At 47.3% G+C, this 24,977-nt stretch overlaps 1 protein-coding gene across 3 annotated transcripts in view; it reads left to right on the top strand.

Moving 5' to 3' along the window:
- The window catches only part of PRKCB (protein kinase C beta), a 268,543-nt gene that overhangs the window by 240,296 nt on the left and 3,270 nt on the right, over window positions 1-24,977 (top strand). For 2 of the 3 annotated variants that reach the window (XM_087729052.1, XM_087729054.1), the window contains 2 exons: window positions 1,702-1,842; window positions 19,800-20,206. In XM_087729052.1, the coding sequence (XP_087585178.1) occupies window positions 1,702-1,842; window positions 19,800-19,958 (300 nt within the window). In that variant the 3' untranslated portion in view covers window positions 19,959-20,206. Of the gene's footprint in view, window positions 1-1,701; window positions 1,843-19,799; window positions 20,207-24,977 lie in introns of those variants that run through there. The other variant, XM_087729053.1, reaches the window with a different exon arrangement.

Raw genomic sequence — 24,977 nt, 5'->3', positions numbered from 1 at the left:
TCCAGCACCATGCCCATGCTGGCCAGCTGACTTCAGCCTTCTTTTTCGGCTGTTTTTCGCTCTCCGCAAACCGGAAATTCGGGAATGGACCCGCATAGCTTCCATCCTACAACATTTAATATTATTAAGCAACGTCATCTGCCTATCCGAGGTCCATAGGAAGAAGTCTATTCCCAAACTTCCAGGTTGCCCATAGGGCCATTTTTTGCCCTCCGGAGCCTTCAGGGAAGCCTCCTGAAGCCTCCGGAGGGCCTCCAGGGGGGTGGGGGCGACTGTTTTCTCCCTCCCTAGGCTCCTTGAAAGCCTCTGGAGCCTGGGGAGGGCGAAAAACGGGTCCATCATGCACCAAAAGTTGGGGGCGGGGGCGTGCACATAGCATTATGGGTGTGGGCACGCCTGCACACGACCCCCCCTGTGCTCCCCCGCTTTTGGCGATGGGAAAAAGGTTAGCCATCACTGGTTTAAGCAATGAGCAGGGAGAGGAGGCTGCAACTAAGTAACAGGCAGAGAAAAAAAACCTTAGAAAAGATCCTTCTTAACTATTCAGATAGTAAAAAGTGATGGTGGGAGATTTGTACTTTCAGACTTGAAAGATTCTGTTAGCGTAGCCCGGCCTATAATAAAGGAGAATTACAGATGATCCTCAACTTAATGATAATGGAGCCAAAAATTTCCATCATACGTCATAATGGTCATAAGTCTAGATTTTATGACTTTTTTAATGGCAGTCTTTAAGTGCATGGCACAGTCATTAAGCAAATCAATGTACTTCTAAAGGCATTTTTTGCCAAAAACTGACCTTAAGGATCAGAAACCCACAAAACATGTAAATTGCAATTGTGTGACTGCTGAATGCTGCAAACCAGTTGCCAAGTGCCTGAAATGCAGTCATGTATGTGTGCATGTGGGGTGGGGGCCGCACTGATGGCCTCTGGGGTTGATGGAAAGGCTCAGGGGCAGCAGCAGCCAGCTGAGACTGCTGAAGGTGCCAAGCCCCTACTCAGCCCCAGTGCTCCTGGCGGCGCCAACAATGAATACCACCTCGAACCTCACACCATAGCCAGCTCCCTTGACACCACACCACAAAGCTCCCACCGCCCCTGCTTCTCTGGCTGACTTTCACCATCTTCTTCCTCCCACTGCTGACCATATGTGCCCACTGCCCGGCCCTATGCGAGTAGCTTCTGGTCACTCTGCACCTTCTTCCCAAGGCCATGTGCACGTGTCCTCTCCAACTCATGGCAATCTCCAGTTCTCTGATCCTGTGGGATTCAATGAATGACAGAAAAATCAGAATGACCTTAATTTCTGTCACTAGGTGATGTGATCAGGAGATGTTGTGTCTTATGGTCACATTGTTTAGTGACAGAAATGCTGGTCTCAATTACTGTCGTTTCCCAGGCGGTAGCTATATTAGAGGTTTCAGAATACAATTGACAATGCTGGTTTTGACTGATTAAGCATCTCTTTTGGACTTAATTTGCCCTCCTCTGCAGTCTGTCCAAGAGAAGCTGTTTGGGCTCCCCTGAGGGATGAGAGAGAAAGAAAGGGAGAGGGAGAGAGGGAGGGAGGGAGGGAGGGGGTCAGATTACGGTATATTGTAGAAAATAAGGGGTTTGGGGGTTGAGGATGTTCGTTATTATCCTGGTGCTCTCATTCTGAAAGATGACAGATGAACCATGTTCTCTTCCTTTTCCCAAGCTCATGACCAAGCATCCAGCTAAGCGGTTGGGGTGCGGCCCGGAAGGAGAACGGGATATCAAGGAGCATGCCTTTTTCCGATACATTGATTGGGACAAACTCGAGCAGAAAGAAATCCAGCCTCCCTTCAAGCCCAAAGCTGTAAGTTCCTTTCTTTTCTTTCTCCGTTCTCTTTTATAGCCCCGGAGCAGTATACCTTTTTCTGGATACTCGTAACATGATATTTTCTTTCTTAGAAAAGGGATATGTTGTTTAGGATTATGAATTAATTTGGAGGAATGCAGGGTTTATGCATGACAATTCCATTATGCAATTCCCTTGCTTCCTTGAAAGCACCACACAGCAATTCAAAATTATTGTTTTTAGTTGTAATTTTTCTGGGTTATGTTGTTTACAATCAGTTTGTGCAATCTTCTTGCATGGGCTGTAATCTACTGTTTCTTCTGCCTCTTTCCACAATCTGTACTTTGAATCATTTGCTGATTCCCCCCCCCCCCCAGTTCTGGCCTTAATTTGAATAGCTTGCTCTTGAGCAGCCAAAATCAAGCCTTTGTTTTCTTATTTTAATATTCTAGTGGTAAGCCATTCCCAGGTTTTATCTTTATCCCCTTTTCCCTCCATTTTATGAGAAATATTTAAACTTGTATGCCTTTTGACTCTCAAGAACTCTGGGAAGCTAATATTTACTCACCCACATTCCTAGTTTACAGAGCAAGGAAACTGATGGACTTTCATGCAGGTCTGAATATTTTGCCCCCTATAAGCTCCCTCTCACCATGAACAGTGTGCTGTGATATGCTGGGAACCAGAAGGCACAGCAAACAGATTCTTGTGCAGTAGCAGCAGCAGAATGCTTTCCTTGGCTCTCAGATAGATGATCTTTAGAGATTTATCTCCCCCTTTTTCTTGGCATCAGGGAGAATAGTATCAGAGGGGCCAGTTATACATTCCTTCTTCCCAGACAAGGAATTTTTATGGTTGCATCATCGCAACTACCCAGCTGGACCTTATTTAAGACTCCTGGCTTCTTTTTGGCAAATCTGCTGCTTTGCCAAAATTTTAATTACCAAATCAATCAGTCTGATGCATCCCCTTATCTCCCTATATAGTCCTTGGGATTTCGTATCCTTGGATTAGATTGCTGATTTAACACATGTCAGAATCCTGCATATTCTACTACTTTCCACTGACCTTTTCATGAAGGTCATCTCATCTCTTGTAGGGGCCTCCCTTCCATAGCAGAGATCACCCAGTTGTCCCACAGTTAGGTTTTTTGACCTGAAAGCATCCCAAACAATCTCATTTCCAACAGAGATTCAACTCTGAGTTTGGAGAACTCTTTATCAACTTTTGAATGTTATCGTCCTTAGCACATCAACATAAGCCAATGGTAAACTAGAGAAGATAAATGCTACCCCAAGCAATGCCTTTGTGGTTATATGAACTACTAAGGTTGGAGATGATTGCTGCCTGCAGCCTCCTCCTGTTTCCATGTGATGAGAAGCAAGGACTTCCTTTTCCTTTAGGACAGCAGTTCCCCGCAGAGGAGGAGAGGGGAACCAGGCCAGGGTGCACACGTGCATTAACAGCTCCACTCGCTCAAGAGAGAAGAGGAGCCTTTGGGGTGCACTTTCATGCTCCTTCAGGCTTCTCCACACCCAAAGCTTTTGCAAAGAGATGGAAGGCCTGAAGCAATGTGAGATTGTTCCCCTGAACCCTTTCGCCCGTTGGCATGGAGAAGGGGAGCCTTTGGAGGCATGCTCTCGTGCTCCTTCAGATTCACTGAGGCTGCCCAACACTTCAAAAGCAGATCAGGTGTCCTGCACAGGCAGCCTCAGTGAGTCAGCAAAGCTGAGCAGGGTGCACTCACCCCATTCAGCCTCTGCTCTCACTGGTCCGCTTTTGGACATTGGGAAAGGTGGCTTGGCAGCCCAACTGGGTGCGGGGAGATGGGAACTGGACTGCATGTGTGCGCTCAGCTCCACTCACACGAGAGAAGAAAAGCCTTTGGGGCACTGATTGCATGAGTGGAGCATGTGTGCATGCATTGGCCTACCTCTCATCTGGCCTGGTTCCAAATAGGCCATGGCCGGTAGTGAGCCATGGTCTGAAGATTGGGGACTCCTGCTTTAGGATGAGTAGATGGGCAGAGGGAGAAGAGGAGAATTCTTCAGGTTTGAGAGAAAACTCCTGGCTAGGAGAAAGGGAATGGAAAAGCACTAAGTTCTTCCTAGAAGGAAGAAATGGGGATAGACTTGGTGAAAAGTGGTGGAAAAACCATTTCTGACTAGGTTAGAAGCAAACAGCCTGTAATGAGATGTAGAAGAAAACCATCCCTCTGATTGAGAGAATGAATTCAAACACTGTGTAGAAGGGAGAAAACATACAAAAATTAAACTTTAATTTCACTGTAAATATCACTTCCTTCTCATGTACAACAGTTACTGGAGTTCTTTGTAAGCTTTTCTTCCCCAATAAATCTATTGATTTGTGTTTGGAATTCCTACCTGTGCTTGCTTGTAGGAGTGTTGTGGAGAGAACCCTGAAATCTCTCCTTCAGCTCTCACTTTTTGAACTTGCCTGCCGACATTCTATTAGTTCTCTCCCCTTTTCCTTTTTCCGGAGAAATTGGAGTTTTTATATTCCTTCTACGGTCTTTGCAGCAGCCTCTGCTTACTCAGCAGGAAGCAATAATTCAGCCAAACACAATGAGAAATCAGCCGCTATTCAGGACATTCGCTCTTTGTTGCACATGGACTCTCAGAATAGAAAGTTCTCTGGTGGCTCCCTTCGGTTTCTTGCCTCTCTCTCCCAGTGGAAATTATTGAATGGATTGGGGGATGGGGGAGCCAAAAGAGTAAAATGTATTGTGAAGTTACAACACAAACTGTGTCCTTCTTGTGTCCAGTTCAGGACACAATTATGAATGAACAGGGTTTATATCATTATATTGCAATATACGTGTTCATTTTATTCATCAAACTTATGATGATAAGCAAGCTAGATAAGGTATGTTTCTGATATGTACCCTGGCTTTGCCTCTTTGTGGAGTTAGATACAGCCCTGTCCTCTGCCAAAGGACACACTCAAAGCTTCTCCATTTAGGGTTAACTTAAAGAGAAGTCCCAAATATCATCTGTCCAAGGAGAGCCACCTTGTCTAAATCCAACTGTGAGCTTTATACTATTGAAATGTATCCATGTTACCTTTATTTTGGATTTAAGTTGTAGTTTGTTCAGTCCAAACTATTTTCATCTGTCAACCTAAAAGTCTTTCGACTTCCCTGGAAACTACAGATAGAAAATAAGAGTTGAGCGGAGTATTGTCCGTGCACTGATGGAATGTCCATCTAAGCTACCCAGTGAGTAGCCCAGTAGTTCACTTAAAGTGTACACTGAGCAAGAGAGGAACTTTGTAGCATCCCATAAAATGGTAACCATGAGAAGGAAGAGGACTGTCCCTTCAGCACTTTCTAAGATGGATATTCCAGGTAGGTGAGACTACCTCACGACTCCAGAAAGATGGTCTAGAACAGGGATGTCAAACCCATGGATCAGGTGTGTCACACGCTGGCCATGCCCACCCCCGGTTTAGCAAAGGGGAAAAAAGTTGTAATACATCACATGACGACAACGTGACGTCGCGAGTTTGACACCCATGGTCTAGAAGGATACTCTGGTAGAATTAAAAATTCTTTCAAGGAAATCATAAGCCCTTGAATAGATGAATTCTAGCCAGGTCCGTTCTTTATGGTATATTCTACCAAAGGGAAGTTGAAAGAACCTCCTTCCAAGGTTATCCTGTCCTGTTTGTCAGGGTTCCAAGTAAGACCCCCAATGAAAGAAGACTCCAAGACTTGAGTTTCTTCAAAGTTCCATTTTATTAGAGATGTCATATTGGCACATCTGGAAAAACTCGAATCTGAAAGCGTCCAGGTTTTCCCCACCCAAAAGAAAGTTCAAGTCCCTGCCCAACACCCACATGTCCGTCACATGGTCCAATCAGGCACCGTCCCCAACTGGAGATGCCTCCCAGTCACCTCATTGCAACTGCAGGGCAAGATGTCCTTGACTCCCTGAGAAAGGAATGTTATTTTGACTATATCCCACTCCATATAATCCCCCCTCCCAGTTTTCCACCGCAATAAATGTGGCAGGCCTGAAGGCCGAGTGCAAAAGATGGCTTCCAAGCCTGACACTGTTGCTCTGCAATGTTCTCCATTCTTTACCCCGCCCCCTTTGTCTTTTCCTCTTCCATCTCCATCTCCTATGTCTATTTCTACTTTGGACTCTCTTACTCTTTTACTTCGCTCTTCCGTGTTCCTGGAACTAAACCTCAACCAGCTCAATATATTTAACTGCCAATAGTGATTGTACCAACCAGACCAGGCTAGTTTGCAGTTTGGGTGTTAAGGAGAAGAGAATGAAAAGAAGGGATCTGCTCTGCCAGGAGTGCAGCTGTTGGAAAAGGCTGGGCTCCACTCCAGACCGGGTGCTCTTGGCCTGGTGGTGTTTTTCAACCCCCGGTGAAAAAAAAATAGTGGCAGGGGTCACTTTTTGGTTTTTCAGATTTTTAAGCACATCTTTGGCATTGAAAGCAAATTCTGACTGCTTGAAATAAAACAACTATTTTCTGAGCTCAATATCAGCAGCTGTAAATAAATGCAAGTCAATTTTCTCCTAGCTATAAATACTGGAGGTGATTCTTTAGTGAGCCGTAAAAAATAAATCTCCTCCTTCTAGGGGGCTATTCTGGAGCTTGGTGTGGACATTAAAGTGGCACTGAGAGTGACAGTTTTATTTCCAGGCATTTCTGCTAATTGTGATATTTATGGTGGAAAATTTATAGGAAATCTTTGCTTCTGCTTGAAAAGGAGGTAATTTTGCTCCTTAAAGAGAGGTCAGTTTGGAAAGGAAGCAGCCTAGAGCCAGTTTGCATCCTCCCTAAATATCTCCCTGCTTTTTCTGGTTAAAAAGCAACACATTGTTTTGCCACTTCTGTTTATATGCTGAGACTGAGTTTTGTTGGTAGGAACTTTCGAACCTTTTATTGAAGAAAGCACAGTTCTTACTTCTCATTCACAAAAGAGACAAGCTCTGAGTTATCTTCTGCAGAGATCCAGAACTACCATGTTATGAACCAAACACCGTATTTTTTGGAATATAAGATGCACCCTTTTCCCCCACAAAAAAGAGGGTGAAAAACTGGGTGTGTCTTATTCACTGAATACAGCATTTTTGGGCCCCCAAAACCCCACCCCCTTCGCAAAAATGGATATGCAGAGGGTTTGGGAGGCCTACAAAGTACTCCTGGGGGGTTAGGGAGGGAAAAAATGAGCAAAAAAACAACAACAACCCAGCTCCTAGGAGTACTTTACAAGCTTCCCAAAGCCTATGCATGTCCTTTCGTGCAAAAAACAGGCCTGTTTTTGCCCCCCCCCCCAGACCCTAGGAGCACTTTGCAGGCCTCTCAAACTCTCTGCATACTCCATTTTTCACAAAAAATAGGGCATGCAAAGGGTTTGGGAGGCCTGCAGAGTGCAGAAACCTTTTTTTAAAAAAATTTACCTCTTCAAAATCTTGGTGCGTCTTATACTCTGGTGCGTCTTATAGTCCGAAAAATACGATATGTGTTATGACCTTTGTGGAGGTCATTGAGGAAATGGTGCCAAGGGAAAGCTGACAGCCCTCTCAACTCTGCACATGAAAGACTCCTTGTCAGACTCGCCCGGGCCTGGTCCCTGGGAAAGAAAGACCCTCAACTCCATTTGGTTGAAGGGGTAGGTTCTTTTACTAAGGACTACCGGTTACAGTGAAAGCAGGCTAGAACTAAGAGTTCCCATGCAAACTTACAAAGTTTTTCCCTTTTGTGACCCCTCCCTCCCTTTGACTAGTCCATCAGTGTCCAGTAGCATCCTGGTGCAATGTTTTGGGAACCACTTTGATGTCAGGCGTGTCTTGAAACAGCTTCACATTCTTTTCCAGGCCAGGTGTCCTTGAGGCTTAGCCCGGTTTTCACACATCTGGTTTCTGTCAATCTCTCACCTTATTTTATTTTATTTATTTATTTAATTAGTTTGTATGCCGCCCACTCTCAAAGAGTCTCAGGGCAGCTTACAGGTAAAAAAGGGAGGGGGGACATAGAAAAAAATAAAAAACAACATTAAAAATACCACAACATTCATAACAGGATGGGGCTGGATAAATCAACAGCCCCAGGCCTGCCGGAACAGCCAGGTCTTGGTCGCTTTGCGGAAGGCCGGAAGGGTAGTAAGGGTCCAGGGATAGAGGAGTGACCAGAGATCATCAATCAGCGCAACCAAAGCAGTTTCCATGTTGTAACCAGGCCTGAAACCCGACTGAAAGGAATCCAGATAATCGGTTTCATCCTAGGTCCGTCAGAGTTGAAAGGCCACCACTTTCTCAACAACCTTCCCTACAAAGGTGTTACTCAAAGTGGCTGGGTCCAGAGAAGGTTTCTTCAGGAGGGGTCTCACCACCACATCCTTTAGGAGGTGCGGGAAGGATCCCTCCTGGAGAGAGGTGTTAACTATCATCTGGAGCCAGCCACGTGTCACCTCCCTGCTGGTCGAAACAAGCCAGGAAGGACACGGATCCAGTATACAGGTGGAGGCACTCACCGCTTCCATGGCCTTGTCCACTTCCTCAGGAGCAACAAGTTGAAACTCGCTCCATAAAATCTGCTCAAGACCTTCCCCCGGTACCTCGGCTGGTACCGTGCAATTGGAGTCCAGATCCATCCGAATCCGAGCGACTTTATCCGTTAGAAACTGAACAAATTCCTCAGATCTACCCTGTAAAGGGACGTCCGCATCCCTCCCTTTCAAGAGGGAATGGGCTATTCTAAACAAGGCGGCTGGGCGCGATTCAGCGGATGCAATAAGAGCGGGAAAATGCGCACATTTCGCCGCCTGTATTGCCACGAGATAGGTCCTGATATAGGCTCTCATCAGTGCTCAGTCAGATTCAGAGTTACTAGCCCTCCAGCGGCGCTCTAGGCGTCCCTTTTGGCGCTTCATCTCCCGGAGTTCCTCGGTGAACCAAAGAGTCCTCCTGGATCCACTACCTCGGAGAGGCCGTAAAGGCTCAATCTGGTTTAGAGCCCCTGCCGCCGCTGTATTCCAAGCAGCGACTAAGGACTCTACCGGACTGTGGACGAGAGCGACAGGTATTTCTCCAAGCGCCGTCTGAAATCCCATAGGGTCCATCAGGTGTCTGGGGCGGAACCACCTAATCGGTTCCCCCTCCCTACAGTGGGGGATTGGTTTCCGAAAGTCAAGCCTCAGTAGGAAGTGATCAGACCATGACAAGGGCAAGATCTTAATGCCCTTCAAATCTAGATCATGTCTCCACTGCTCCGAGAGAAATACGAGGTCAAGCGTGTGACCCGCTGAGTGAATCGGACCCCGGATTACTTGGGTCAAGTCCATGGCTGTCATGGAAACCATGAACTCCTGCACCCCATCAGAGTGTTCACCGAGCGAAGGCAGGTTGAAATCCCCCAGCACCATAAGCCTGGGGAATTCTACTGCCAGCTCGGCTACTGACTCGAGGAACGAGGGGAGGGCTGTTGCAACGCTGTTGGGAGATAGGTACGTTAACAACAAGCCCACTTGACCCTCAAGGTCCAACTTCACCAACAGGGACTCACACCCGACAAGCTCCGGAGCAGGGATCCTACAAGGAACTAATGACCTTCGGATGATGACGGCCACTCCCCCACCCCTTCGCTGGGGTCGCGGCTGATGTAGCACCTGAAACCCTTCTGGGCACATTTCAGTGAAGGGGACTCCTCCCTCCTGGCCCAGCCAGGTTTCAGTAATACATGCCAGGTCTGCCCCCTCGTCTAATATTAGGTCCCGGATGAGGGGAGCTTTGTGAACCACAAACCTGGCATTTAGCAACAACAGCCTGAGACCAGGGCCCTGACAACTCTCGCTATCTGGTCCTGGAGTGGAACTAACAGGGCAGGAAGGAGGGATCGCTGTGACGTAGCGGACCCTCCTTCCCCTGTAATGGCTAGCCCTGAAGTTCCCATCATACCTGCCCCTCCCTGTCATGACCATAATGCTCTGGCCCACTCTCGCACCCGTAGACCCCATTTCCCCTCCCGTAGCCTCCACTCTCTCCGGCAGGTCATTTATGTCAATCATTCTAGGATGGGATGTGGGCCTGGGCCCCCTACTATTTCTGTGATAGCACTCAGTGGAGGAGGCACCAGGCTGTACTCCCAGTCCTCTTGTACATACACAGCCGCTCACCCATACAGTCCCCACATAAGTCAATTTTGTTTGCCTCTTTCTTCTTCCTCCTGCACTTTTCCCCCAAATGACTGTGCTCCCCTCCCCCCTCATTTATGGCAGGATGGCAGCAAGCCTAGCAAAGCATAGGGAAGATGTCAGATCTGACACTCCTTTACAAAGCTCCTAATATATTCCATGGATCAGTCTAACCACGGCAGATGACTTGGTCAGACACAAAGGAAGAAGCTGCACCTTCTGATAGAACATAGAATGACAGAGTTGGAAGGGACCTTGGAGGTTTTCTAATCCAACCCCCGGCTTGAGCAGCAGACCCTATACCAGGGGTGTCCAAACTTGGGAACTTTAAGACTTGTGGACTTCAACTCCCAGAATTGGAGAATTCTGAGAGTTGAAGTCCACAAGTCTTAAAGTTCCCAAGTTTGGACACCCCTGCCCTGGGCCATTTCAAACAAATGGTTGTCTCTTTTTGAAAGCCACCAGTGATGGAGCAGCCACAACATCTGGAAGCAAGCAGTTCCATTGGTTGATTGCTCTCACCATTAGGAAATTTCTCCTTTCCTGGGCTTCCAGGATGATGACCACCCCAGGAGCTCAGAATCCTGGACTAGATTTGCTGTGACCTGACAGAAATCAGGAGGTTGTGAGTTCAATCCTCAGTAGAGGCAGATATAGGGTCTCCTGCTTGGACAGAGGGTTGGACTAGATGACCTGCGAGGTCCCTTCCAACTCTGTTAATCTGTTAACTTTCCAGAGGGTCATTTTTTGTGTGCATGCTGACAACTACATTTTTCGCATCTGAGGACACAGCGGCCCTTATATTTTGCAGCTTCATTTCATGCTAATTCCTTCAGAAAATGCTTCTTCATCCCATTCCTGCCCCCAAATCTTCAATTATCCTTTGGCTGGAGTTTAGAACAAGACACAAAAATATGCCAGGTTCACCAACACCTGAAACAGTTCTTGAGCAGCAGGAAGGGGCAAGTTAGGTCCAGAGCAATAAATAATCAGGTAGTCCAGGGTATAAATTCAAACAAAATAAGCAACTATTTCAATTGAATAACTAAAATATTAATCCATTTCAGCTTAACGAAATCCATATTTAAGCACATCGAGATATTTTTATCTTGTGAAGTATTATCATTTTTGAAAGTGAAATTAAACACTTTGAGCCAAGCGCTACTCAAGCCCAATTCCCAAGCAAAATGGCACAACTGGAATTTTAAAAAAAATTACCAGTGGAAAAGGTTATACTGACTGGCACCATTGGTGGGTTCCTACGGGTTCAGACCAGTTCAGCCAAACCGGTAGTGGTTTGGCAGCCTGGGCCGCTGGAACCGGCAGCAACCTAGGTCTGCCACGCCCCCGAACTGGTTGTCCGGGCAACACTGTAGGAGCTGCCATCTTGTTTTTTGCTTCTGCGCATGCGCAAAGCATTTTTTATTGCACTACACATGCGCGCACAGCATGCACCAAGCAAACCAGCAGTAGTGACTGCCAGAACCCACCCCTGACTGGCACCATCTGACCAGTTTCCTCAATACTGGGAATCATCCAACATGGTACCAAGCCTTATTGCATAGACTTGAATCCAATTTCATACTTAATGATTCTGCATTAGCTGCAAGAACTTGAATGGAAAAGAAAGCATCCTCTGCCCCAGAGAGCAACTTCCAACTTTCACAATTGCCTTGGCTGGCCAAGGCTTCTCACTCTGGGTTGTCTTTTATGGCAAACAGGACTGAGTTTTCCTTCTCCAACTTCTTACTAACAAGAGGCCAACAGAATGCTCACTTGCCCTCTGCTCCTGTGGAACCATCCTGTGATCCACCGGTCTGCCAATCCGCCAAGCCAGAACGATTAGGGTATTCTGGACTAGAAGACCTCCAAGGTCCCTTCCAACTCTATTATTCTGATCTGTTGATTAATATCAGGCATGCCTCATTTAAAATCCAAGAAAGAAAACTCCCAACTCCATTTAATTAGAGAATAAGGTACTTTTACTGGACATGAGCCTAGGTGGCGCAGTGGTTAAATGCAGCACTGCAAGCTACTTCAGCTGACTGCAGTTCTGCAGTTCGGCTGTTCAAATCTCACCAGCTCAGGGTTGACTCAGCCTTCCATCCTTCCGAGGTGGGTAAAATGAGGACCCGGATTGTTGTTGGGGGCAATATGCTGACTCTGTAAACTGCTTAGAGAGGGCTGAAAGCCTTATGAAGCGGTATATAAGTCTAACTGCAATTGCTATTGCTATGAAATGAAAACAGCGAAAGTAAAGCAAGATCTGAAGCCAAAAAATGTCAACTTGTACATATCAAACATTTACCCAAATCCCTCCCCCCAGTTACCCCAACCCAATGTCCAATCTCCCAAAGGTGTCATGTGGGGCGCATCTTCAAGTGGCCTCATTCAGTTGGTATGCAGAGACAGTTGCTCTTGACCAAGTCCAAACACGAGCCAGCATCAGCATGCGCAGAAGATGGTGAAAACAAACCTCCCTTCTTGAGATATCTCCACCAACACCTCCCCGCCCAAATACCATGAGCCCCCACCCTCCCCATTACTATATCAGGCAATAGCAAGAATGCAAAGTAGAGGCTGACATCTAGCTTGATAGCTATCTAACTATCATCCATCTCGTGCAAAGTGATTCTGAGTAGTGAACAATAAAACCAGGGATTATAACATTCAATAAGACCAGTGAAAACAAATTGGATGGAACAAAATGAAGGAAGTAAGATCCCAAGAGGGGAGATACGATGTAAAATAGCCAGTGCACAGGCTCCCTCTCGGATCCTCGGGTTTTAAGAGCTGTCTGGAAGGTCACAACCTCACTTTAGGAAGGAGGATGTTCCAAAGGCAGAAAAGGCTTGTCTCCTCAACCTCGTCAAGGTAGACCTCCCTCACAGACGGGACCCACCACCAGGCCTGATGGGATGGGTAGATGTGACCAGGAAGAGGCAGTTCCTCAGGGAACCAGTTCTATGCCAGTAGGGCTTTAAAGGTCAAGAGCAGTCCAACCTTCAATTGGACCCAGAAGCAAACTGGCAGCCTCTCTGGAAGCTTATCTGGCTTGGATTTGGTTAGCCTTTAGATGTCAAAACGCCAGCATCAGATCTCAGGGCTGTAGGTTGAAACTGAAAGCATCATCGTGGGAAAGAGATCTTCCGCCATCCCATCCTTCCTTCCTGCCCTCTTTCATGGGCCTCTCCTGGCCTCTTTGAGGGAGATGGGAATGGGAGTGGCAAATGGGGAGGATTCCTTTGCCTTTTTCTGAAGCTGGAAGGTCTGTTCTTTAAAAGTATATGTGCACCGTTGCCTTCCTGTAGCATCACGGCTTCCTGGTTGCCTTGGAGATCAAAGCAGCAGGTCAGACTGGTTGAATATGTTCCAGGACTGGACCGCCGAAATCTGACCGCCTCTCACACATCGCAAAACAAGGGAGCCCAGTTCCAGGCTTTCTGATTGCCTCCAATCTCGAATGCAAATGAACCTGATGTAATTATCCCTGCGTTCCTCAAAATGTATATCAGGAGAGGGGAGAGGCTTAATTCAGCTTCCTGTGCACTTAAAAATAGAACCCTTCCAGCTTCTTTCCTGACTTGGTTGGCTTCAACGGCTGGTGGCTTTCGACATATACCTCCACCTTTCTCCATGGCTCTGGTGACTGGTGGGGCCACCCAGGAGCCAAGGGTGACTTTCTACCCCTGGGTAAACCGTGGGGGTGGCTGGGTGTTGGGCTTTTCTCAGGCAAATCTCCAACAGAAAGGGAGGCAAGCAGTGTGAGTCCCTTATCAGTCCTACTGGTCATAATGGACTTAGAGATCACATCATAGAGCCATGATGGCGAACCTATGGCACGTATGCCAGAGGTGACACGCAGACCCCTCTCTGTGGGCACGCACGGCATCACCAGCTGCTCTTCTGGTTTCCAGCTGCACTCGCACACCAACCAGCTGCTCTTCGCAGGTGCTGCAGTGCTGGAAACCCAAAGACCAGCTGGCCTGCACCCGTGCATGTGTCACCCACCTGGTGCTTGGGTTTCCAGCACTCCAGCAGGCGCAAAAACCAGCATGCGTACCAGAAACCCAAAGACCAGGTGCATGCACACCGGCCAGCTGGTCTTTGGGTTTCTAGCACTGGCATGCATGCATGCGCACACCACCGTGCATTCTGATTTGGGCCGTTGGTGCAGAAAAGGTTTGCCATCTCTGTCCTAGAGACAGAGGAGCCAGTTCCTTCTCTCTGGCTAGGATAGGAGAGATGAGTGTTTTCTGGGACTCCTGTGGAAAGGCATTTTGAGCAGGGTGTCTTTTGTTTCACATAGAAGAGCAGCGTTTTTCAAAGACTACGCTAAAAGAAGTACAGTTTAAAAATAACAAGAGAAGGAGGCATAGAGAGCTACATTATAATGGAAATCATTTTACATAGTCAATAATTAAAGACTTTTTCATGCATTTGTCTTCAGAAGGCAAGTACGCCCAATTCAACAGGGCGATGAGCTTTTCAGGGCCAAACATGGGGCAGGTGTGATGCTTGGCTCCTCCTGCACCTGGGGAAGTGTCGGGACTCTTCTTCCTTTGCCAAACGTAGCCGCTTCCCGCTGGCCTTTGGGTCACTGCAACACTGAGCACAATGAAAGACCAAAGAATGTGCAAAAGAATTTCCCTGTATTTTGTTGGCAATTCTGACAACCTTCTTCTTTTGTCACCCCACAATGGAGAGGCCAACAGAAGGAACGTAGTGGTTGGAAGAATGCCTTGGCTGGCAGTTTTGCCTCAGCACCATCTGGCCTATATGTTCTCTGGCAGATGATCTGAATAGGCAGGCCTTCCTGTTGCACAGAAGATGTGTGTGCACACAGATGTTCCCCTTCCAGGCTTTTCTGCTAAAAACAGGGTCAAGGAAAAGCCAAAAACCCTCGCCAGAAGGAAACCCAGGAAACTTTGATGTAGAATCCTTGGTGCTCTCTGAGCTTGGTGGTTTTATGGCAGACGTTTCATTACCCAACTAGATAACATCATCAGTGCTAGAACAGAGGGGGAGTTACAGAGCAGAGGAGGAGGAGGAGGACTGTGGGGTCTTTGGTGCTCTTGGAGCTTGGTGCTTTTCTTGCAGACGTTTCATTGCCCAACTAGGTAACATCATCCATGATAGAAGGGATCAGGGGGGCAGGAGGAGAGGAGGAGGACAAAGAAGAAAAGGACTGTGGGATCCTTAGTGCTCTGTGAGCTTGATGCTTTTCTTTCAGACGTTTCATTACCCAACTAGGCAACATCAGCAGGGCTAGTGGGGAGTGGTGTTTGCTCTCTGTTGTAACAACCCATTCAGACAAAAAAAAATCAAACAGTAAACAACAGTCCTATCAAGAAACCACTGAGAACACTAATCAACACCAACAGGATAAGTCAGTTGTAAATAAATGGAGAGGCAACCCCATTTCCTTCTCACACTGATGATGTTACTTAGATGGATAATGAAATGTCTGCAAGCAAACCACTGAGTTCAGAGAGCACTAAGAACCCTGAAGTTCATCTCTGAACTGCAAATATTCTCTTCTATTGTTGCTGGAGTTGCCATCCTGTGTCTTGAAGAAAGACAAAGAAGCATCTCTGGACACCAGACTCTGCTCATTATCACGTGCACTAAAATGCTGTATTTGAATATGGAAATATGGGACTCAGAGAGGATGCCTTAGATCAGTGTTTCTCAACCTTGGCCACTTGAAGAGAATGCTGGCTGGGAAATTCTGGGAGTTGAAGTCCGGACATCTTCAAGTGGTCAAGGTTGAGAAACACTGCCTTAGGTTATCTGCTTCTCTCTATTGAATATGTTCTATTTCTGAGAGAGAAGAGGGGGGGGAGGGAAGGAAGGAAGGAAATTAGACTGTCCAGAAAATATGGTAAGAAATCACCATAATAGGGGAGGGCGAGCAGAATGTTGGGGTTTTTTTGGTTCTGTTCCTGCCACTCCCCCTGCCCCCTTCCATGCCTCTTGTTTGCCTTCTTATCAACTGGAGCCCTGGTTGTGCTTGGAGCTGCTGCCTTCAAAGGAGATTCCAGAAGGGAGTCCCTGAATGGGGTTTGGCTGGGCGATTGCAAGCAGGCTGACTGGTGGCAGTGACTGTGTTCTCCTGTGATTGGCCTCTTCTTGGAATCAGGTGGGGTGTGAACTTTTATGTCGTAGTTGTGGTCCAAAAGCTCAGGGCAACCTCACCTTTCTCCAATCAGCAACTGTAAGGGCCTGAAGAGGTAGGACAGTTTGCAAAGGTGAGGCTTGAATGTCTATGGAAATTCTCAGGTCAGAGCTGTCCCAAAGGTGCTTTTTCCAAAAGGCGACTGGACTTTCTTGGTTTTGTCTTTGAAAATGTTTTGCTTCTGCTCTCTTTTCTTGAAGAGAACCGAAGAAGCTCCTTGGATGAGGAGTAAAACGTTTTCAAAGAGAAAACCAAGGGAGTCCAGCTGCCTTTTGGAGGAAAAAACCCCTTTTGAATCAGTGGATTCAGTTGGATGATTTCAGTTTACAGATGATGCAAATCCATTTGTCTCAGCAAATGATAGCTAAAAACCCATCAAGGGGGCTTGGAAAGTGTCAGTGAAGAGCCGCTTTCAAGCTGTGTACATGAGCAGGGAAGAGGGAAGCTTTGAAGCGGCACTTTTTTCCTCGGAAACCTCACGCCAAGCAAGGGAAGCTCTGGAGCTGCTTTGATCAAAGCAGCCAGGAATGAAGGGCCCATCACTGTGAGGCCAGCAGGACTGGCAAGCTTTCCTCCTCGGCACAGCCCTTCAAGTGCTGCTCTGTCTCTTCCATTCGTGGCTTCCAGTCTCAGCTTCCAAGGTGTGATCTGGAGGCTGGGCAATGCGACCGACCACTGGAATTGTGGGTTACGGAATCCTAGCTATGGGTAACCAAGTCAAAATCTGCACAGTCTGCTCCAGCAAGTAAAAGAAGGGACTGGGGGGCTCTTTTTATGCTGCTATGCTTTTTATGCCTTTTTATGCTTGTTATGTGGTATCAAGGCTGCTTGAGCTGATATCCTCATTGTGTCTGGCTGACTGCACTTGAATTCTCCTCGGAAGGGTTCTGGGTTCAAACCAGTCATCACCCTAGGTGGGAATTTCCTCCATCCTTTTACAAAGCTGCCAGGTGAAAATGCTGCTGCTGCCTAGATTTTTGTTCTCTTGCCAGAAAGTTGTAACAGACCCCCAAAAGGGGACAGACTTGAAGAGACTGGACTGACATCTGTCAGAAATGGTGTAGGGTCTCCTGCTTGGGTGGGTGGGTGGACTAGATGACCTACAAGGTCCCTTCCAACTCTGTTAAATCTGTTAAAAATCATACTTGCAGTGTAATGTTGAGTTTGTATTGTGGACTAGAATGCAGACCTGGGAGAGATCATCCGCAGGCACGGGATCAGATACCATCAATATGCGGACGATACTCAACTGTATCTGTCCGCCCCGTGCCAAATCAATGAAGCGGTTGACGTGATGGGCCGGGGTCTTGAGGCCGTTATGGACTGGATGAGGGTTAACAAGCTTGTGCTCAACCCAGAAAAGACCGAGTGGCTGTTGTGTTTCCCTCCCAAAGATTTGGCCAATATTCCAACACTCAGGCTGGGGGGTCAAATTCTACACCCCTCAGAGAGGGTCCGCAACTTGGGAGTCCTCCTGGATCCACAGCTGTCATTCGACCACCATTTAACGGCTGTGACCAGGGGGGCATTCGCCCAGGTACGCCTGGTGCGCCAGTTGCGACCCTACCTGAACCGGGAGGCCCTCACAACAGTCACTCGGGCCCTTGTGATCTCTAGGCTGGAATACTGCAATGTGCTCTACATGGGGCTGCCCTTGAGGAGCATCCGGCGACTTCAGCTAGTGCAGAACGCAGCCGCGCGAGTGATTGCGGGTGCACCCCGATTCACCCGCATAACACCTATCCTCCGCGAGCTGCGCTGGCTACCTGTCGATCTCCGGATGCGCTTCAAGGTGCTATTAATCACCCATAAAGCCCTACATGGCAGTGGATCTGGATACTTGAGAGACCGCCTTCTGCCAATTACCTCCCTACGACCTATAAGATCCCATAGATTAGGCCTCCTCCGCATTCCATCGGCCAGCCAGTGTCGGCTGGCAACCACAAGGAGGAGGGCCTTCTCAGCAGTAGCCCCGACCCTTTGGAACGAGCTCCCCGTGGAGATTCGTACCCTCTCCACCGTCCAGGCCTTCCGCACTGCCTTGAAGAACTGGCTCGCCCGTCAGGCCTGGGGATAAGAATCGCTACCCCGCCCGAATGATGAATGGATGTTGCTTACTATTTTATTATATGTTGTTGTCTTAATGTTGTATTCCCCTCTCCCTGGTTTTCTGTGAGCCGCCCTGAGTCCCCTCAGGGAAAAGGGCGGCCTACAAATGCTAATAAAACCTATAAAACCTATAAACCTATGGTCACAGAATTCTAAAGCCCATTTCCAGAGCGACTGGGAGGTTTTTAGTATCTTGTTGTGCTGGAAAAGTTTCAGCCGGAATCCAATTCACATTATGTCTGATATTCTGGATCAGGGAGTCTTTACCTGTATTGGTTTGCTAGGGAAGCATTTCCTTCCTTCTGGCATCTTGTTCTCTGACCCAGGCCCTCATTTGGTGGATTTGCAACGTTCTCCAGGCTTTCATGATGGACAACAAGTGTTTACAGCTTCTGAAGTTGGGGCGGCTCCGAAACGGAAGGATACGGAAAGAGAAAGTGTCTTTCAAAGCAAATGGAGGGGGGGTTTCAGAGAAACTCTTGCTCTTACTAATGATAAGAGAAAAGAAATGGGTATCAACACACTCGTCTTCTCTGTGCAATTATTTCCTAACAGACGTTTTAGCCTCTAATATTTTTTTTCTTCCCTTAAATCACGTCTGATTTTCGGAGGCTGCCTGGACAAGTCCCTGCAGTTTTCTTGGCAAGGTTTTTCAGAAGTGCTTTGCCAGAGCCTCCTTCCTACGGCCGAGAGAAAGGGACTGGCTCAAGGTCACTCGCCTGGCTTTGCGCCCAAGGTGGGACTAGAACTCCCCACCTCCCGGTTTCTAGTTTGATGCCTTAACTCCATTAAATCCCAAAGAAAGACATCAGGATGGCCCTTCTCCCACCCAGCCACCAAATTCAGCACGGGTGCGATGCTGCCTTTCCCTGAAGAAATGGCTGCAGAATTTTTCATTCCAGAAAAATTGTCTGCTCAATTTCTTTATGCTTTTTATGCCAATGTCAAAAGGTCCTCCTGTTCACCGAGGGGTGGTTGGCTTGCATGCAGATAAGAGAGGAGAAAACCCACCCCTGGTGCTCCATGCCCAGCATCCCGTGTGAACCTGGCTGAAACTCTCTAGGGGTCCTGTGTATGGGAAGCCCTAGCGAACCGGGCACCAGCGTTGGAGAGACATCCAAGGCAGCCTTGATTTGTTTTCTGAGCAGCCAGAGAAGCTCTGCATGTAGCAGCCTTGCATGTGCCTGGCAGAGCCTTGCAAGTAATTGCCTCACCATCCATTCCCCTCCTGCAATTACTTGCCAAGGCCAGCCGAGAGTCTCCCGCTTCCCAGCATATCATTCCGTGACTCTGGGCTGCTCCCTGCTGCCACACTGGGGCCATCAGGATTTTGCATTGATTCTTTTTGGTTCTCTCATTTTGCTCATGACTTGCCTGCAGCCTGGATTGTGGGGTGGCGGTTGGGTGGGGCTGCAAGGGGGACATAACAAGCTGCATCCAACTTTTTTGCATTCCCCCCCCCCTTTGTTCCTTTCGCCACCTGCCATGAGTTCTTTTCTTCCCCTTTCATAGTGTGGACGCAATGCTGAAAACTTCGACCGGTTTTTCACCCGCCATCCACCTGTCTTAACTCCACCTGACCAAGAAGTCATCAGGAACATTGACCAATCAGAATTTGAAGGCTTTTCCTTTCTTAACTCTGAGTTTTTTAAGCCTGAAGTCAAGAGCTAAGTAGACCATCCTCCCCCTCCCCCCTCCCCTCGCACACCCATGGCCATCTCCATTGGGTCCCGGCTGCTGTCTGGTGGCGCCCTCTGTTGCAACCATTAGCTGTCATGCTTTGGAGATATATATATATTTTTTCTGGTGATACTGGAATGACCATCCTTCAAAGACTTGAGCTGCAACTGAGTGTGGTTGCATACGTGGCACAGGGGAGGAGAAAGAACGAGCAACTGAAGTGCTATGGCTGTAAGTCTAAAGATCAGGTCCTCCTGGAGGTTGAGCAGGCAGCAAGCATTGGAAAGACCCACTTCCTTTAAAGTTAGTGAAACGCCTCTGGATCTTGAGCACCTGTTGACGGTGCTCTCCTCTTCACCCCATTCGGTTCTTCCCAAGGAAGCAGTTGGCAAAAGGAGTGGACCTGCTCTGGCTTTGCAAGATGGGGCTTGGCTCAGCTCCCTTGTCCCTTGCAGAATCGCCCGCTTAGAGGATGCTGCCGCCTCCTTGTCTCCTCGCTTCACTTTGGTGTGAAACCCATCTGGAGAGAGAGAGCAAGAGAGCGAGAGAGAGAGAGAGAGAGAGAGAGAGAGAGAGAGAGAGAGATCTTTGTTATTTCCATGGCACCTGCAACAATCATGATGAGTCAGAACTGGCTGCTAGAGGCCTTTGGGTCCAGCCTGCGTTTAGTTACCCAAACCTCAGTGAATCAGTGAAGCCTGTCAGTAGATGTTGATCCTCCAGGATGTTTATTGTTCTTATTCCCAGGAATCCCAGGAGATTGAGATGGGGGACCAGGAGGGTCTCCAGAGTCTTCCTTAGAAGGAAGTCATGCCAGTTAGATTTGGTGAGGGAGCTCCATGTGGGCCATGTTTGAAGTTACACAGCCCCTTCCCCCTTCCATAGGAATCCCACAACATCCACCTTCAGTTATTGCCATTTCTCATGTTCTTCTTAACTATTCCGTTTATTTGCATTAATAAATCCACACCTAAAAGAAGTCCTGGAACTGGATCTGGCCTTCCTAAGGCTAACTGAAAAGCACAAGCAACGCATGGAGACAAGTGTTGCCTGGTCTCACCCGCAATGCTGACGACATCATTGTAGATAGCTGGGAAAGTTTCCTGGGGGAATCCCTGGCTGGTCCCAGCACGAAGGAGAGTCTCAGATGGAAGAAAGGAGCCTCCTCTTGAGGGATGAAAGATACTTCCTGGCTTGTTCAGTTCAGAGAAAATTAACCGGCATCTGAAAGGATGGAGAAGTGTTGCCAATGTTGGACCAGGTGACCTGGCACAGGAGAAGGTGGGACTCGGTGTTTCTGGAGAGTGGAGAAGAGGGGTCCCCGGGCTTTGTGGGGACACGGCTGCAGGGGAGGGAAAGGGAAGGGGCCAGGATGGTCCTCCAAAGCCGGTCAGAACTGAGAAGCCCTAGTTTGGTTTTCAGTGCTAGAAGAGAGGAAGATGGGAAGGGTTCCCAAGGGGAGGGGGAATTGGCTGCTGGAACTGAGTTTATGGAGCCATTTCACTTTCTGGATTTTTTTAGCTCAGGTTGCCTTGGCCTGATAAGGAGGCACCTTTCAGCCCAAAATGTCACCCCTTTTGTCTCAGGAGTCCCCAACCTGGCCATCAAAATCCCCATCTTGGAGTCAATGGTCAACCTCGTATCTACCATTCCATGTTAGTTTTTATGTTTAATTCGCATCAACCCTATGTGGCACCTTTGCAATATTTGGGGGGAGGAGGGGAGGGAGGTATCGTTTGTCCAGCTGCCAAATTAACAAATTCCATACGTCCCACCGTGCTTTATCTGTGTCAAAAATTTAGTATTTTACTAAAATTAAGCTGATATTTAAAATCCCCAAAGTTGTGTGTAATTTGACTGAAGCTGTAAAATATTTTTGGTTTGGCTAATATTCTTCATAGAATAAGAAATATTTTCTGTTGGAATTTGAAGTTGTCTGTGTTTTTGAGAAAGAGAGAGAGAGAGAGAGAGATCCTTTAAAGTTGGGACAATGCTTACCTTTATTTTTTGTTCTTTCTCACATCATGCTTGTGGGGTGTGCAATTATCAGTTTGATTTTGAGTTGTTTATGCTATGCCAATTTTTTCCCCCAGAAACAGTTATAAAATAAAAAGTAAATCTTATTTTGAGGCAACCTCAATTTATTATAAAACAGATCTTCAATGAGAAGGGAACAATTTGAAAGCAAAATCTCTGCTCAAAAGTTCAAATCTGACAGCATTAACAGTTACATTACATTTATTACTTTTTAGAAACCATCAGGGCCAAAACTGTTGAACTTCACATGTGAAATCTAGTAATGAACTTTCAGCAAGATTTAGGATCTTTCCTTAGAAATATACGTTAACCTCAATTTTTTTTTTTAAAAGGAAGAAAACCTTCTGTAAGAAATTGAAATTTCAGGTATGGGTGTTTTTAGTCCAACTCTACAAAATAGTAGGTAATCTGAATCAGAATGTTAAAAATTCAGAATAGAAAATCCCATAGCAATACAAGACCCATGTAGCACTTACCTGGAGAACTTGGGTCTTGGAGATAAGAGCTTAACATTCCAACTCCTCCACAATGGGTAGCCTCTGCTCTTCTCCTTCTCACTACACAATCCAAGGATTTGGAGTCCTCAATCAACTCAGGACTCAGGAACCTAAGCAATGGAAAATGGCATCATCAAGGACCATGGTTATGTGGGATAATTGTCCAAGCGTCCATCACTGGAGATGGCATGACCTTGACTTCTCCCCCAATATTCCAATGGTGCCTAAGGAAAGCAGAAGGGCTGCTCTCTTCTCAGTCCAAAAGATAAAGGTGCCTCCGGTTTTCTCTGATCCTTACAAACAGCACAACCTTCCTTTACTGGCTCTTTCGAAGCCCACACCAATGTTCTCTGTGGGAGGCTTTGGCCAAGGCCCCACACCTCCCCGAAAGCTTCTCTTTCACATCAGGCGGCATGTGGTCATCCCATGACTCATCATCGGCCCACAGCTTTGCTCAGAGCCAGCTGTCCTTTTGGGCAATTAGAAAGGATTCCTGGAGGAGAGAAAGCAGGAGAGAGAGAGATCCAAATAACAAATTGTGCTTCTCCATGCTTCCCATTGAGTGACTGTGAGAAAAAGAAAAACATGGGAAAGGTTACCCAAGAGAAGACATTCTTCGTAACCCTTCTAAGGAAACAGATGAAACCCAGTTTACAGGACATTTTCCTTCCGGCTTCTTCATATCCACATGATTTCACCAATCACTGTCTTTACCTTTCAGTAATAACTGACACAACCACCTAGAATCATGGGGGCCACTGTCCTGTGGATTCTTTGCCTAGAGCAGCCTTTCCCGGTCTCGGGCCTTGGATTGCAACTCCCCTGGCCCTTGTCATGATGAGGCTCTGTCCATCACACCTGACTGGCACCAGATTGTGGAGGGTTCTCCTTGATGGAGCAAGGCTGAGGTAGAAAGCTTCAGGACCTCACATAGTTGAGCTGAAGGGGAATTCTCCCTTTCCTCCAGCTCTGTGCTTGTTTCCACACAAATGCCCAAAGCAAAATGGGGATCCGTGTTGCTCAGCAGGGTCTATGATCATCCGCTTCGGCCAACTCACCACAGCCAGTTCACCACAGCTAACTCTCCACAGCCAACTCGCCCCAGGACAGAAGTTATATAACATTGAAGAAATGGTGGAATAGAATCATTGAAGAAAGGATGCAAAAGGAGAGACAGAATGAAATGTAAATGACAAAAATCAAAATATTTTTAATTTATTTTAAATAATTAAATTGAATGGTTCAATTGTCCTGCGGCGAGTTGGCCGTAAACAGTTGGCCGAGGTGAGGGGGCTACAGAGAGTTGGCCGCAGTGAGTTCTCCCATTCTGTTCACAGCATGTAGCCTCCATGTCACCTATGAAAATAACAGGACTGTAGAATTTAAGCTGCTTGATCAAGAGCAGACAAGGAGAACAACCCCAGTTACTTTGGCATTAATTCCAAATGAAGTCAGTCATTCTTCTGGAACACACCTGAAAAGAACCCCCTTGTAGCTAAGGTGGCCATTTCATTAATACCACCTTGAAAACAAGTTTTTTTCTTTCCTGTGGAACTGTTATGTTGTGGTTACTCTATTAATACAGCTGGGCTGGTATCCCATGCACATTTTCCTGGAGTGGATTTCCTTAGACCAGTGGTCTCAAACTCAAAGCCCGGGGGCTGTATCCAGCCTGTGGGATACTTAGATCTGGCCCATGGGACTGCCCTGGAAAGAGCGAAGGAGTAGCCTGCAGTGCTTCAGCCAGTGAAAACGGGCCCCCAAGCTCCATTTTTAGCTGCCACAGCCTCCTGCAACCCTCTGCCAGTGAAAACGGAGCAGAGCAGGAGGTTGTGGCAGCCAAAAACGGAGCTTGGGAGCCTGTTTCCACTGGCAGAGTGCTTGCCCCACCCCCATTGCCTTGGATAGGAGTGACATTGAGCAGGCCACACTCACCCTGGCTGTGCCCACCCCTCATTGTGGCTCCCAATGAAATTGAGTTTGACACCCCTGCCTTAGACCCCCTTAAATGTGTTGCTGCTATTTTTTGACCACTTGATGATGACCTTAAAAAGCACTCACAGATGCACACACAACGCAAAAACCACCCACTATATAACTGGCCAATTAAGAGCGCTGCCTGGACACAGCCATGGGACAGAAGTCCATTGATCAGAAATTGGTGTTGAAATCTCCCTCATCGAGGTCAGGATGTTGCTGACCAGAAAAGAAAAGAGCAGAATTTGATTGGCCTTCGGTATCTGCTAATCATGAGATTGTTTCAGAGGGGGCATTCAGCAGGTTCTGTCCAGTTCTGGAGAACCAGTAAATACCACTTCTGGCTGGCCCCTCCCCATCTATTCTCTGCCTCCTGAGTCCCAACTGATCGGGAGGGAATGGGGATTTTGCAGTAATTGTCAGGGTTCCAAATAGCATCCAAAATTAAATCAGAGTGCAAAGCAAAGCATTCCTCAAAGTTCCAATTTATTAAGAGAGT

This window comes from Thamnophis sirtalis, unplaced genomic scaffold (genome assembly GCF_051295495.1).
Source record: "Thamnophis sirtalis isolate CommonGarterSnake01/CBP01778 unplaced genomic scaffold, rThaSir2_p1.2 scaffold_14, whole genome shotgun sequence".
In the NCBI taxonomy this organism is placed as follows: domain Eukaryota; kingdom Metazoa; phylum Chordata; class Lepidosauria; order Squamata; family Natricidae; genus Thamnophis; species Thamnophis sirtalis.
The sequence above is the reverse complement of the archived record's forward strand: the minus strand, read 5'-3'. Positions and strand labels throughout refer to the sequence as shown.